The 15,314-nt window shown below is 51.7% G+C and overlaps 6 protein-coding genes across 6 annotated transcripts; 3 read left to right on the top strand and 3 right to left on the bottom strand.

The window, feature by feature from the left end:
* Positions 1–426: 426 nt before the first annotated feature.
* Positions 427–1,787, top strand: PMZ80_006991 (uncharacterized protein; the record flags this gene model as incomplete). Its single annotated transcript, XM_064875399.1, has 3 exons — positions 427–613; positions 684–1,296; positions 1,346–1,787. The coding sequence occupies 3 exons, from the start codon at positions 427–429 to the stop codon at positions 1,785–1,787; spliced, it is 1,242 nt and encodes a 413-aa protein (XP_064728664.1).
* Positions 1,788–2,443: 656 nt separating this feature from the next.
* On the top strand, positions 2,444–4,447 carry PEX5 (Peroxisomal membrane signal receptor PTS1; the record flags this gene model as incomplete). The annotated part of the gene is made up of 2 exons (XM_064875398.1): positions 2,444–2,614; positions 2,669–4,447. The coding sequence occupies 2 exons, from the start codon at positions 2,444–2,446 to the stop codon at positions 4,445–4,447; spliced, it is 1,950 nt and encodes a 649-aa protein (XP_064728663.1).
* Positions 4,448–5,314: 867 nt separating this feature from the next.
* ANT1 (ADP/ATP carrier protein) lies at positions 5,315–6,472 on the bottom strand (the record flags this gene model as incomplete). Its single annotated transcript, XM_064875397.1, has 3 exons — positions 5,315–5,709; positions 5,766–6,316; positions 6,372–6,472. 3 exons carry the CDS (start codon positions 6,470–6,472, stop codon positions 5,315–5,317), a joined length of 1,047 nt encoding a protein of 348 aa, XP_064728662.1.
* Positions 6,473–6,956: 484 nt separating this feature from the next.
* RIM13 (cysteine protease) lies at positions 6,957–9,615 on the top strand (the record flags this gene model as incomplete). The annotated part of the gene is made up of 2 exons (XM_064875396.1): positions 6,957–7,553; positions 7,657–9,615. 2 exons carry the CDS (start codon positions 6,957–6,959, stop codon positions 9,613–9,615), a joined length of 2,556 nt encoding a protein of 851 aa, XP_064728661.1.
* A 158-nt stretch (positions 9,616–9,773) lies between these two features.
* Positions 9,774–11,460, bottom strand: COQ6 (putative ubiquinone biosynthesis monooxygenase; the record flags this gene model as incomplete). Its single annotated transcript, XM_064875395.1, has 2 exons — positions 9,774–11,233; positions 11,280–11,460. 2 exons carry the CDS (start codon positions 11,458–11,460, stop codon positions 9,774–9,776), a joined length of 1,641 nt encoding a protein of 546 aa, XP_064728660.1.
* A 361-nt stretch (positions 11,461–11,821) lies between these two features.
* PMZ80_006986 (uncharacterized protein) lies at positions 11,822–14,689 on the bottom strand (the record flags this gene model as incomplete). The annotated part of the gene is made up of 1 exon (XM_064875394.1): positions 11,822–14,689. The coding sequence occupies one exon, from the start codon at positions 14,687–14,689 to the stop codon at positions 11,822–11,824; it is 2,868 nt and encodes a 955-aa protein (XP_064728659.1).
* Positions 14,690–15,314: the final 625 nt, after the last annotated feature.

Raw genomic sequence — 15,314 nt, 5'->3', positions numbered from 1 at the left:
AGAATCGTACATTGGGCGCAGAGCAGAGTGCGAAAAGTGTCTAGTTACCGCAATTCAGGGTTTGAGCTTCAGTCGCGCCTGCCCGAGTCACGCCTTCCACCAGCAGTGGTCTTCCGTACGGCGTAATCTATTGCAGATATGTCGAGCATCCGCATAGACTGGAAACAACCCTTCGCTTGCATGCATTAGATATTTCGTAGCAGCATGGTCACCTTCTTTTTATCATCTTGCCAGGTCCTTGTCCACTCAACGATATCCGTGATAGGTCGGCAGGCTGCGCATCACTCCAGAACCTCATATGGTACACGTATCTCCAATCTGTAGTTCGAGCAGTAAGGACGAGGAGTACAATTAGTAGTCTAACAGCGACGTGGTCAGGAAAGAAGAGCTTCGTGTGCGAAGTAGAGAACCAGAGCTTGTCTCAATATGGCTAGTCTGAAGAGTTCCATTATCGCGCGAAGTACTCCCTCGATCGCCTTTGGAACTTTTTTTGAGACAATACTCTACTCAAACCAGATCATCTGTATCATCACTTTCCAAGTACTACCTTTCATCGACTTCTGTTCTTCCTTCGTGTTGTTCTTACTCGTTGTCTTCAACGTTCATTCAAGATGTGAGTTTTCCTTGAAGGCGAATCTGGAGTCGCATAACTAAGAACCACAGGCTTCCTCTCCGACAAGCAGCAGCGCGACTGTTGACTACACGGTCCGTGTCCATCGCCACAAGACCCAGAAACATCACAACCTTTGCCTCTCTACCCTCAAGACAGCCGCGCTTCGCTGCGCCGATACAGTTCCAGCGCAGATGGGCAACAGGAGAAGCCGAAGCGAAAAAGGAGGAAGATGCTCCCATATCACAATTGCAGCCAACACCGCAAGAGGAGGTTGAGAATGCTATCCACGAGGATAACGCCGCGACTGAGCCCACCGACACCATCGATGCAGTTAACGAGTCAACTTCATCCGCAACTGAACCCCAAATTGCTGAATCCGCAAATCTGACTGAAGCAACCGATGATGCTACCACAACCACCACTGAACCCAGATCCGTTCGCCGCGATGTTGACCGAGCGCCATCGGCTCGTGATGCTGCCGCCAGCCTTACCGAGGGCATGACCGAAAGAGGTACCATGGATGCTCGGAAACCATTCAGGGAGCCACCATCGCCCAAACCTACAGTTTATGTTGGAAACTTGTTCTTTGATGTAACCGAGAACGACCTAACCAAGGAGTTCTCACGATACGGCGACGTCAAGAAGGCTCGTCTAATTCGAGATGCACGTGGTCTTAGCAAGGGGTCAGTATTCCTAGACCATATTACTGAGTGTGACAACTAACTTTCATAGTTTCGGATACGTTCAGTATTCGAGTACCGAGCAGGCTCAACAAGCAGTCGATGAGCTCAACCAACAGCTCTTTGAGGGTCGACGACTGATGGTCTCGTTTGCCAACCATGATGAGGGCCAGGAAAGAACAAGACCAGACCGTGATCAGAACAAGCCGGTCAACCCACCGAGCAAGACTCTGTTCATTGGCAACATGTCCTTCGAGATGACCGACCGAGACCTGAACAACCTTTTCCGAGGCATCCGCAATGTCATCGATGTCAGAGTCGCTATTGATCGAAGGACGGGTCAGCCCAGAGGTTTTGCCCATGCCGACTTTGTCGATGTTAAGAGTGCAATGGAGGCCATGAAGGTCCTGGCTGGTAAGGAGAACTACGGCCGAACGCTCCGAGTCGATTACTCCTATGGTCCAAGCACAGCTCCAAGGAACACCCCAAGGTGATTTACAATTGAGGCACGCTGTTTTTGGTTTCTGAAGAATATGTTTGGCACATGCACAAAGGTCCTGCATCATGAAAGGCGGAGTCTATGGGTGTCGGTGCAAAAGGCACTTCAAGAAAAGAGGCGCGGGTTGATGCCACGCCAATGTAAAAATACAATTATCCTGCCTGGACTTCAAGTTGATGTATAGCAAGCATGGGGTTCTCTAGCAGGGGAAGCTGACGGCTGGAGAGGAAGGACGTGCAAGAGCTCAGTGAATTCTGGTTCAACGAATCTATGCCACGAATAACTCTGAATAAACATGTTACTCTACTCTTCAACTTCTTGTCTTGTACGCATTCATTCGTGCTGCGCATCTACGATCGTACTGATTATTGACTGCGCGTCCACCTGCTTGCCAGTGGGCCCCATGCAGCGGCGTCGCCATGATCAATCCTGGTAATGCACGTGCTTGCGGGCCTCGGCTGAGGGCAAGTTGAATCCCGCACCTGCAGTTCGCCGCCTCCAACTTTCCACCACTGCAGCCAAAACATTACCAATACTTGTCTCCATTCAACTTCTTTCTACCACGCTTATCACGTTGTCGCAGCAGTTCCAATCGCATCAAGCATACAGTGTCAGTTGACAGATCCAAGCTCAATCGAGTGCGATACAAACATGTCTTTCCTGGGCGGCGCAGAGTGCTCGACAGCAGGTAATCCTCTCACACAATTCACCAAACATGTACAAGGAGACAACACATTACAACGCGATCGCATGGTCGGCAATGCTCCTGGGCAACTGGGAGAGACCATGCGATCGAGAGTGGCACCCAATGGCTCAGATCAGGTATGCCATATACCAGATCAGAACGCTGCTCAGGCTCAACTAACGACGATATAGATGATGAACGACTTCCAACAGGCTGGACCTGTACCACAACCTTTCGCGATGGAACAGATGAGACAAGATCTACCACAAGTACATGGCATGCAGCAGAGAACACCTTCGCCCGGCTGGGCAAACGAGTTCAACCCCGGTGAGCAGTCAAGAATGGAAGCAGCATTTGCCTCCTCGAAGATGGCCCAAGCCAGACCCAATGGCTTCAGTGCCTCCGACTTTTCAAGATTTCAGCAGAGCCAGCCAGCCTCTGCCCGAGCCGCGAGCCCGATGCAACAGCAAACACCTCAATCCATGAACAGCATGTACCGGCCCATGGGCATGAACAACTATGGCGGCGGCATGGGCATGTACGGGGGCGGCATGTACGGCGGAGGGATGCAAATGAACCAACCACCACTGCAAGAAAGCGCAAAAGGTAAAGACCGGATGGTCGAACTCGACGACAAGAACTGGGAAGAGCAATTCGCCGAACTAGACAAGCAAACCAACGTCTCCGAAGAAGCGAGAGATGCCATGGAGCAAGAACTGAATGAAATGGACAGGTCAGTCCCCTCCCATTCCGACCACTTCGCTGAATTCGAGCGCGTGTGGAACGGCATAAAATCTGACCAAGCCCCCAGACAAATGACCCAAGACTTCGACGAGAACCTCTTCTCCTCCGAAGACTACGCAGCCTGGGACAACTTCGACAGCAACATGGGCCTAAACACCCACAACCCCTTCGAGCGCGAACCAATGCTAGGAAACTACATGTTCGAAGAAAACAACCCATTCACACAAGAACAAGATCCCTCACGCTCCGCCTTCGACAAAGGCATGGAAATAATCCGCAGCCACGGAAACCTATCCCTCGCAGCCCTAGCCTTCGAAGCAGCCGTCCAACAAGACCCAAACCACATCGAAGCCTGGGTCCAACTAGGCAACGTCCAAGCCCAAAATGAAAAAGAAGCCCCCGCCATCCGCGCCCTCGAGCGCGCCCTCGAACTCGACCCCTCAAACCTCGACGCCCTAATGTGCCTTGCAGTCTCCTACACAAACGAAGGCTACGACAGCACCGCCTACCGCACCCTAGAACGCTGGCTCTCCGTAAAATACCCCTCCGTCTGTCCGCCCGACCAACTCTCAAGCCCCGCAGACGTCGGTTTCTCCGACCAAATCATCCTCCACGACAAAGTAACCAACCTCTTCATCAAAGCCGCGCAGCTCTCTCCCTCCGGCGAACTAATGGACCCAGACGTCCAAGTCGGTCTCGGCGTCCTCTTCTACGGCCAAGAAGACTTCGAAAAAGCAATCGACTGCTTCAACAGCGCACTCCAATCCCACGAGGGCGGAACCGTAAACCAAGAGGGCCAAATCCATCTCCTCTGGAACCGCCTTGGCGCAACACTCGCCAACAGCGGCAAATCAGAAGAAGCAATCGCGGCCTACTCCCGCGCCCTAGAAGAGAATCCGAACTTCGTACGAGCGCGATATAACCTCGGCGTCAGCTGCATAAACATAGGCTGTTACCCCGAGGCAGCGGGCCATTTACTCGGGGCGTTATCTCTGCATCGGGCGGCGGGTGCACAGGGGATGTCGCAGGCGAGAGATATACTTGATGATGGACATGGGAATCCGATTGGGGATGCGGAGTTGGAGAGGATGATTTATCAGAATGAGAGTAATAATATTTATGATACGTTGAGGAGGGCGTTTAGTGGGATGAGTAGGCGGGATTTGACGGAGAGGGTGGGGTTGGGGATGAATTTGGATCAGTTTAGGGGGGAGTTTGATTTTTAGATGAGACTGAATCTTAGGAGGGGTGGTGGGGAGGGCTGGTGGATGCTAGATGTAGATCTATACACTACGGGAGATGGGATATATCTCGATAGAGAAGAATCAGATGTGAGTGATGAGCTATTGGGCTGACTTATGGTCCAATTTCCTTGTTTGATGGTTTTGGAAGAGCATTAGCCAGTGTGTACATGTTCTGCTTCCGCTGCTCTCGCGTCGCATCTGCAATGTCGTGACTGACAGCCATAGGCACTTACCGTAGCAATTTTGAGGGTCAAAAATGGCAGGACTGAACAGAACAGGGGCCGCATTGCTTCGAAGAAAGCCATGGTCCAATGGTGATTCAATTGCAGTGGTGAATTGAACTACAATTACTGCAAGGGCATGGGCATGAGCGTGCGAATACACTTCTTCCTCATACAGCAGGTCATAGATAGAAATGTAACAGTCGAAGTTGTTGAGCCAAACGAGATTTTGGATATTTCTGCTTGAGAACTGTGTGTATATGCGTGCCAGCCTGACTTCCAGACACTCACACGTACCTAGGCAAAACATATACCAGACTTCAGCTCGCAGAAACCAACGAACCAATGATTGCATGCTGAAGGCCACAAAAACACAAGTCTCGGCCGAATGGAAACGCTGTGACTCAAATGATCAGAGTACATACTCAGGAACGCGATACCACACTCAATTGAGAGCTACTCTCATGATTCCTGATAGTTGGTTGTCCATCCACTGGATGCCACGCAACTGTCCATTGAGCTTGTCGAGCACAATGATACTCGAAGATGCCAAATCTCCTGTAAAAACTGCTCAAATAGCGTGTGAGACGCTGGAAGGTGTGTGAATGCTGCCAATATCAGAGAAGTACTACTTCGACTGCATTGGCATGACACCCTTCGCCTGCTCAACGGCCTTCTCGGCTACCGGCATGGCTTTGCTTTTGAGTGCATCAGCAGCCTTGGCGAGCTGTTTCTGCTTCACGGTTCTGAGGTATGCGAACAATACCACGAACAGGAGTTCGACCCGCTCCTTCGTCATCATGAGCAGGCCCTGTACCAAAAGACCTTTGATGAGTTGTGGGGCAATACCCTTAAATAGGCCGAGATATCCTTCGTGCTCAATGATGTAGGCCATGACTTCTTGAAAGGTCTTGAATGGCTTGCCTGCTCTGGCCGGGGGTGGACGTGATTGTAGGCCCACTTTGGCGACGATGAGAGGCTGGGTTGCAATCGTTGCTAGGGATTTGGAGAGAGCGCCGAGAACTATCAATACACGTCAGTATACAATGCCTAGGCTGAACTGGGTAAGCAAGACTTACGGAATGCTTCAGCTGGCCTCAACGCCGCTTTACCAGGGTAGATGACCTCTCTCAATCGTTGGTATGAGCCATACGTAATTGATGGGTTGATCACAAGGACAAGAGATGCTCTCAGACCTCTCCACAACCCGGTCCAGCCATCTTCACCATCTATGACCTCTTTTCCTGTCGCAATTATGCCTTTCTTGTCTCCTTTTGGTTGTGTTTGTTGCCGTGTAGTGATGACCGCGATGGGGATAGTGAACAATTGAGCCAATGCACCGGCAACGGCACCCAGGGATAGCTCGACTGGCGTCGAAGGCGGGGCTGCCTTTGCTGCCCATTTTGTGTATGCTTGCCTTACTATTGAGTACCAATAGAAATATGCAAAGTTTGTGGAAGCGACACCTAATAAGCTGCCGCTCAGCCCGCTGTAAAGTCCTTGGATGCCTTCATCTTCCACGATCTTGTAAATAGCGTCGAGCGTTGAGTCATAATGTCGGTCGTTCGTCGTGAGAGGGATGTTAGCTGTCTTGTTGCTTCTGACTTGTACTTGTAACCGTGTCTTGACACTATTGACGGGTTAGCTATGTCTGGAGCAGTTACTAGCTGGGTTGATGAGCTCACATATCAAGAGGATAGACCATAGCATTAGCTATGACGGCACCTGTGGCGCCGGCCACAGCTACACCCCATGGCGGGAGTGGCGCTGGGTTCGAGGCCGACATATGCTATAGCTCGTAGGGTGTTTCTGTCGTGTGTACGAACAACTATGTATGCTGCAAGGAAGTCCTGACGTAGTGTTCAGATTTGTTCGATAGCTAAAGAGCTGGGTTTGGGCGACAGTTCTGGAGGATTTGAGCGTGACCTGGGGTTTGAGTGAGCTCTATCAGTTGGAAAAGTTCCAAGAAGCGTTCCAAAATATTGCAAGCTGCATCAAACCTCACTTCATCGTCCAAACAAGCGAAGCCATGCGAGTCGATGTCGTAGAAGTGGGCGAGACCATGGCCAGTCGGACCTCGGCTGCCATTTTCTAAGCACGAGCCACAACGATAACGATCGCGGCTGTGGGGTATGTGAATTCTGACCAATCAGCCAGCGCATTTATGCAGCCAGTCGCAGATCGCTAGGCGTCATAGTGCGTCAGCAGCGCGAGGTTTAGGCTATCTCAATACCGACCAGGTCTGTCTCGGCGCTCGATTTTCGTGAAAGATGTCGACCACACAAAGACTAGACCTGGAAGCCAGAGCAGTTGCGGCCGAGAAGAAGATCGCCAGCGATAATGGCAGTCGTGCTTCGCTCGAGGCTGCCGTCAGTGCAGCTGAGCTGTACATGCAGGCTTTGCGAGTGACAGACAATCCTACGGACAGGAAAAGGTTAGATGCCAAAACTAAGGAGTTGATCTCGAAGGCTGAGCAGCTCAAAAAAGTAAGTGATAGTGAAGGCCAGAGAGGTAAATCAGCAAGCCGCTGTCGAATTGAGTATCCGGTTTCGAGCAGGAAATTGACCACTAGAGAAAATATTATTCTTTTGGAAGGCTCGAAGCTCAATGGTGCGCTCTTCAAGCCGTGGACTGCACCTCCCTCGGATGAGGAATTTGCTCTTCAAGACGGACAAGAGCTTTGGACCGATGATTTCGACTTCTCTTTGTCCGAGACGCAACTGAAGCATTTTGATGGTTGGGAACGGCCAAAGAATGCTCTTGCCCGCGTTCAGATCGAAAGGAATGGGCAATTGCTTTCAAATGAAGCTACGATGGCTCAGTTTGGGGCCTGGGATCTGGTGCAAGATGCTGCACCGGATTGCTCGGTAGTGGCTAGCTTTTGTGTTGGATCGGCAAGAGTAGAAAACGGACACAGAAAGGCAAGTTCGACTTCGAAATGTGCCGTCGTCACTTCTGACCACTTAACAGCTGTCCGGCGCGATTATATATCCATATGACCAACAACCTGACCGTCCAGGTTTGTCACCGAACGGACGATACATTCTGCGTTTCTACTTCAATGGTTGCTGGCGACGCGTCGAAGTCGACGATCGCTTGCCTGCTTCAAAATCATCGAGAGCATTGCACGTTATTGACAGATCACATCCTGGTCTGATCTGGCCGGCAATAATCGAAAAAGCATATCTGAAAGTCAGAGGCGGCTACGATTTCCCTGGAAGTAACTCCGGCACCGATCTGGCTGTTTTGACCGGATGGCTACCACAGCAAGTGTTTCTCCATGACGAAGATGTTGAGCCCCTGGCATTGTGGGAAGAATTGTTTCCGGCGTTCACCAAGGGCGAAATAATGTGCACGCTAGGTACGGGCAAGTTGGGGCGAAGAGAACAGAAATGCTTGGGACTAGGCGCGGAACACGATTACGCAGTGCTTGACATGAAACAGACAGATAGCACTTTGGAGTTGCTCATAAAGAATCCTTGGGCCGATGGCGACGTCTGGAAAGGAGCAGCGAAATGCTGGCCACACCCAGGACATGAGAACGACGCTCCTCAATCATCAATAGATGGCGAAGACAAGGTGCAGATGAAGCCTGGCACATTCTGGATGGACTCTAATCACGTATTCCAGTACTTCGAGCATTTGTACGTCAATTGGGATCCTAGCATATTCAAATACCGTGAAGACATCCACTTCAGCTGGCATCTACCGGACGTGATACAAGCTGGCAACCTCTTTGTCGATCACCCTCAATTCGCAATTAAAACGAAAAGGGCGGGCGAAGTGTGGATCTTGCTTAACAGGCATTTTCGCACCGGCGACTACAGTGTTCAAAATCACGGCAAGAACGGTTATATCAGCTTGTACCTCTTCAACAAGGACGGCGGACGGGTCTTCTCGAGTGAGAATGCCAAAATACGAGGTCCATTTGTAGACTCGCCGAATACATTGCTGCGTTTGCAGACACGAGCTCAAGAGACGTACACAGTTGTGGTCGTCAGCCAGGACCTACCAGTTGGCAAACATAACTTCACCCTTTCTACCTTCTCCAACTCGTCAGTCGAGGTCAGCGGCGCGTATCAGACATACCGTGATCCTCAAGCGGTCAAGGCGGCCTGGACGAGATCAACAGCTGGCGGTAGCTCTGACTCATCTCGATATCTGCAGAACCCGCAGTTCACTCTCAGAGTCGAAGCTGAGACCCGAGCCGCATTGGTACTCAGAACTTTCTCCGAAGGCTCTGACACGAAGCTTAACACAGGCGTTCACGTCAAGGTCCTAGTTGCCTCGAGTGACGGACGGCGTATCACTAAGTTGCGGCAGAGGGACATGATTGCCCACTCAGGTGACTACAAACGTGGTTCCGCAGTCATCGAGACCACATTGCACAGAGGTACATATACAGTGATCTGTTCGACATTTGATCAGAACCAGCTATCAAAATTTCAGATTGACTTCTACACCACGCTCGAGGCTCCGCAAGCATTCATAAGAGCTCTACCAGCGGAAGGAAGTGGCCGTTTGAGCATCATTGCAGAGCCTGCATTGTTCACAAGTCAGACTAGTAAGCTTATCGCGTCCGTCAGCATTACCCGGGTCACGAGAGCCTTATGGAAAACGTCATTGCTGTCAGGTTCGGGCTCACATATGTTCAAAATATCACTTGAGCAAGGTCAAGGGCCGTACAGATCATGCATAGCATCATCGTCAGCCGATGAGAAAGAATATAACCCGATTGCGACCGGTCTCAGAGTTGAAGACATCGATCTGAGCACGAGTATGTCCTCAGGCCAAAATGGTGGCTTGTGGCTTGTCCTCGAGAAACCTGGTCAAGCGTCCACCGAGAGTAATGACACGACTGTGCTGCAAGTGGAGGTGCTCTCCGAGGAGAGAATTGAGATCGGACAATGGGCGCCGCTGGACGATTAGAGCTTTGTATTTGAAACCACATAATCTGATCTGACTCGATGCATGGGCTCCACATAGCTGAAATACCACTAACTACCAGAGCTAAAGAAACAAGCTATACTACAAATCAATTCATGCTCAATAACACACTACTCTACATACCTCTGCTCCATACCCTCTCAACCCGCCCTCCTCATAACCCCCTCCTTAACCCCCGGCACATTCCCAACAACCCACATACCCAAACCCCTGGCTTTACTCAACACGCTCCCCAAGATCCCATCCCCAGTAACACTCCCCGCACCCCCCAACTGATAAACCCCATTCAACGCATCAACACCCCCTCCCATCTCAACCGCCCGTCCATACCGCTCCTTCGCGTACCCCTCCAACCTCATCAGATCGCCCACGTCAGCGCCGTGCTCCACACTTGAGCTTACACATCGTGCGAGACTCTCTGCATCACCAAGACCGAGGTTTAACCCCTGGCCAGCGAGCGGGTGAATCGTGTGTGCTGCGTCGCCGGCTAGCGCGAGTCGAGGCGAGATGTACGATGTTGCGTTGCGCAGCTTGAGTGGGAAGGAGGCGATTGTACCCTGTTGCACACCTACTATCGTTGGTGGCGGACGCGTCGGACTAGGTGGTGCCGTGTGTTGGAGGCGCCAGTTGAGTTCAGATTCGTGGTTGTTGGTGGTGGCGGACAGCATGTACTTTGTGTCGACCTGGTTCAGGCGCAGCGCGGCGTTGACAGTGCTGACGAATGCAGACGGGGAGAGAGATTTGAGTGTTGATGCTATGGACGGTGTTGTTGACCAGACGAGGCTGGCGTGGTTGTCTGGGAGGGGGAGGATTGCAATGGGGCCGCCGAGGGAAGGGAGGAAGCGTTGGTAGGCTGTTGCGCGGTTTGAGGGGGTGGAGGGTTCGTTCGTTTGCCTGGTTGTGGAGGATCCGGTCTCGTCGGAGAGGAAGTCTTCGAGGGCGGAGTTGGGGTCTGATGATGACGAGAATGGGGAGTCAGATGTGGGCTCGAGCTTGAGTGTTGCGACGACGCCGTGACGGTTGTAGTCCCAGCCGTTTGTGTTGATGCCTGCGAAGGTGCGGACGGGTGAATTGATGCCGTCTGCGCCGATGAGGAGGCGTGCTGCTATCTGTCTTGGGCTAGAGGTGTCGGTTGTGCCTGAGGATTTCAGAGAGATGATTGGCCATGTCGATAGATTGAGTCCTTCTGGGTCATCGATGCCATTTCCAATGCTGGCCACGCTGGTGCTTGAGAGCAGACAATCTTCGGCGTCGAGCTCTTCGAGACGCCTGAGTAGTGCTCTGGAGAGATTAGCATTCTCGACCATCGTCGCGATGGTCCGTAGTGGCGCGTTGTAGCGGACGGCTTCGGCCTTCCAGTCGAATTGGATTGAGGCGTCGTTTCCTGCGTCCCAGACTTGCATTTCGTCGTATGGCTGGGTGCGACTGAGATCAAGATGCCTCCATGCTCCGATTGCTTCGAGAAAAGATTGGTTCGTCGGAGTGATGCTGCTCGCGCGATTCGAGTACTGGTCTGATGGAAGCTCCCATGATTTCTGCTTTGGAAGCGGTTGTGCTTCGATGAGTGCGCATTTCAGATGTGAAGTTGCTGGTGATGATTCTGTATTGTGTGAGCGAAAAACCCCTCCCAAATGCGGTATACATACTCAAAGCTGTCAATAATGCTAGACCCACTGGTCCGCCTCCAACCGTGACCACATCGTAGATCTCTTCAGGGTTCGATGTTATGCTGTTTGTGCCGAACTTGCGTTTCCTGCTCTGGTTGAGGCTAACTCTGCATGCTTTACAGATGAATCTTGATGGCCGTGATGCCACACGTAGCAACATTTGTGATGTTGATGACTCCTGTAAATGGCCAGCTGCTAGAAGCAAGAGCACTGGAAGATATGGACAGTCACGTGACACTCAATTTCATGATAGCAAGGAGCAGATACGGTTGAGTTCGTTCACGGTGACCTCACAGAGAATCCTTCTAGCTAGGCAACATGAGCAACAGTCCTGGAGTGGAAGTAGAAGTAACTGTGTCCGTGATTGAAAAAGTACTACGTGAGCCGCTCCGACACCCACTGTATAGGCATGGCCACGTTCAGGCAGCAAGAAACCAGATCGTGTCTCGAGACGCTGCTTGATGTATTTGGTTTGATATGCTCGTATGACGCTAAATGCACAACATAGAGATGCAGGGCCATCAATCCTCGTCTTCCCAATCGCTTCCACTCTCCACAGCCTTCCGCCTCCGTGCCCGACCCCTGCCAGCGTCACTAATCACATCTGCAGCAACACCGAGCGCGTCTTGAAATTCTCCCAATAGTCTGTCGAGCTCATTCTGTACCGTGTTCGGACTTGCATCACCGGACATAGCAGCAAGGCTAGGAGGAGCAGGAATTGGCAGGTTGATGGCATGAGGAGGGTAGCCACTGGCTCCTGTGCCACTACTCCCAGAGTCAATACTCGTGCCCACACTTTTTGAGATATTGTGGGTTGTTCTTGTGCTACCAGTGGAGCTATCGGAGTCTCGACTGGCGCCACTGCCATTTCCTCTAATATGTCCCAGATTGCGCGGTGAATTCGGTCCTCGTGGTGAGCGGCGTGCGCCTGTCGGTGTACTCACGGACCCGTTGGCGCCATTGATGCCGCGGCCTGAAACACCATCCTCGTCGCCTCGTGCTCTCGGACTTGCTCGATATGGTGATACGCTACTATGTCCGTTCATGTGTGGCGTAATCGTCATGCCAATATCTGGTCCGGGTCCAGACATGTCAGGAGGAATCATCGTTCGGCCTCTAGATGTGTAGAAATCGCCTAGGCCTATGTCATCGAATTCTGCATCGCCAGGCCCGTCTTCTTCGTAAGGTGTTCTTCTGTCGAGTGAGAATGGGTCAAAGTCTGTCGAGCTCTGTGAGCTCTCTGAATAAGCGCCAGACATGGAGGTACTAGGTCTGGACGAGAAGTCATCATATAGATCGTTCACTTCAGATGAGGTAACCGGCATAGTGATGGTCCTTAGCAGAGGTGCTGGTCGCGCATGTCTACCGGGAGTTCGCTGTTCTGGACTATCCTCGTCGGGCTCTGTGTCTGCTTCTGCCATAGCCATCGAGAACGACCACTCCATCGTCGCATGCTTTTTCGCCTTTGCTTCTTGCTCGGGGCTTGGAGTTGCCTCCTCCGTGCTCTTCTGCCCGTTGGGTTGTGCTTCGAGAGGTGAGCTTGGTTGAGAGACTGCACTCATGGCAGCGGCAAAACTCCAGCCCATGGTGTCCCTGTCCTTCGGCCTATTCGTAGGCGTAATCTCTGCAGTATCTTGCAGCTGCGGTCTGTTCGACCCACGTCGAGCTGTCCAGTCTTCTGCAGTCGGGTCAGATATGTTCTCTGAAGAGGATGAACGCTTCGCAGTCAGAGCTGCATCACTGCCTTCTCTGGGTCCTTTCGAGTCCGCGCGCTTAGCACGAATCGTAGCTGCATCAGGCAGAATGAAAGCAGGCTCTTCTTTTTGTGGCGTTGCTGCCGCGTAAGTCGTCTGTATACTATCGTCTCCTGTCCTGGGTGCCGCTAGAGCATAATCTTCTTCATCAAAGTCGCCAAGATCAAGCGTTACAGAAGCTGTAGACATTGGCCGGTCTTCGGCCATTGCCCGGAAAGGTAGGTCAGAGGTACGATTGACAGGCTCTCTGATAGGGATGAAGTCTCGCTTTTGTTTGTATTCATACGCCGGTCGTTGTTGATCAAACAAATTTGCCAACCCTTCACCACGCTGAACTCGTAAGTCGAAGTTGGCTCTCTCCGTCGCGGTCATGGGTTGTTGAGGCGACCTCAGGATGCTATTGTCTGCAGAACCTTTCGGTGTGATATCACCTTCGATAGAGTCCAAATCAGCGAAGCTAGGAAGGTTAGGTAGATCTAGTATCATCGACACGCGCTTCTCAAAATCCTGCGTCATGCTGAAGTTCCATTCTTCGGCCGTCGTAGCACCAAACTCATCCATCTCTGATGCTGCCACTGCACCTCCTGGCATGAACAAAGATATTCTCTGACCGCCACTGAACAGCCAGCCATAGTAGTGCTGTACTAGTTCTATTAAGCTACTAGTGGGATATTCCTCTTCAGTACCTGCAAGAAAGTCGTGCTGTAGGATGTCGTACATAGAAGGTCGTGATGCTGCGTCTGGGTTCAGGGCAAATTTCACGAGAGATCTTAGACCATCACTGAAGTCCATTCCCTCCTTGTCCGGCAGTCCTATTGACTGCTTCAGCCTTCTCATGCGCACTTTCAGCTGTTGTCGTTCTCTGACATCACTATTCGGCGGTGTTCCTGTGGCGCATTCGTACAAGGTGCAACCATAGCCCCAGACATCGATCTCATCGTTGTATTCAGGCTTGTCAGCCCATAACTCAGGTGGCATCCAATGGAGCGTGCCAACGAAAGTCCGTCTTTTATCAGTTTGTCCTTCAACAGCGGCTGCGATTCCGAAATCGCACAGCTGCAGACCTCCGTCCTCGTGTATCAGAACGTTCGCGGCTTTGACATCTCGATGCATTATTCCTGCCTGATGAAGACCTTTCAGGGCTTTCGCCAGCTCTCGTGCAATAACAACCAGGTACTTCTCTTCTAGTCGATCCCTTGTTGCTCGCATAAGCGTCTTGACGCTACCACCAGGGCAATGTTCGCAGACTAGCCACAACTGACTATGAACCGGCAGAGCTTCGATCATCTGGTTCAAGTTCTCCGCACCACTGTCTTGAGCGCGTCGCAGAATCGCAATTTCCTTATTGAAGTCTCGAATCTGCTCATCTCGCATATCTCCAAATGCTTGGAAGTCGGCCTCATCGATGTCAAGCACTTTGATCGCGACGACTTTGCCACTTGAGTTCTGTCGGCCCTTGTACACTCTACCAAAACTGCCTTTGCCGATCAATTCGTCAAATGCGTAGCCTGGAGGTTCCTGGCCGGCGCGTATGCACTTGTCAGAGACGGCTTTTTCCTGCGCTTTCGCAAGACGGACTGCTTCTCGACGGTGTGCAGTCATGGCTGCCGCCGACTCGGGGCGTAAAGACTGCATCTTGCCGGTTCGATGCGTCTAAGAAAACAGTTCTAGTAATTCAGCGTAGACTAGATATGACCTAGAAGTACTCGGCGTATTTCAAGGGAAAACAACAGTCTGCGAGTAGCCCGAAATCGTCAGTGTTAGATAGAGGAAGTCGCCAAGCCTTGAAGGTGGAAGGAGCCCAACCGTCGCACAGTGGTGGCAAGCGCGTTCAGGCGCAGACTAGGTCGTTCACCCACTCACATCCAGATCTGATAATCTTCGCAATCGTGAGGATGAGGATGTACCGCCGACACTCGTCATGACTGACATGTGCCTCCTTGGGTGCTCTATCCAGGCCTCTCAGTGCTCCCAAAAGGTTGTGTGGATGCCGGTTGTGGTATGTAGAGACCAAGGTGTAGTAATCAGTCGATCAGAATTTCGCGGAGGTGCTTGAGATGGTGCGTTGAATGGTGAAGTACATTGAATACCTTTGGGAAGAGCGAGATATGAAATCTACGTAAAAGGAGCGAAGGGTGGTTTGAGGCATGTGATTGGCTGTAGATCCACGAAGTGGCGTTCAAGGTCGGCTAGCTATACCAGAAGCGGAAGACGCCAAACACCTTGACCTCCAGCTCTTTGCTATTATCGCTGCACCGCA

The sequence above is a fragment of the Knufia obscura genome, assembly GCF_036327395.1.
Source record: "Knufia obscura strain CCFEE 5817 isolate CBS 148926 chromosome Unknown scaffold_8, whole genome shotgun sequence".
Classification (NCBI taxonomy): Eukaryota; Fungi; Ascomycota; class Eurotiomycetes; order Chaetothyriales; family Trichomeriaceae; genus Knufia; species Knufia obscura.
This window is presented reverse-complemented; position numbering and strand designations above follow the sequence as displayed.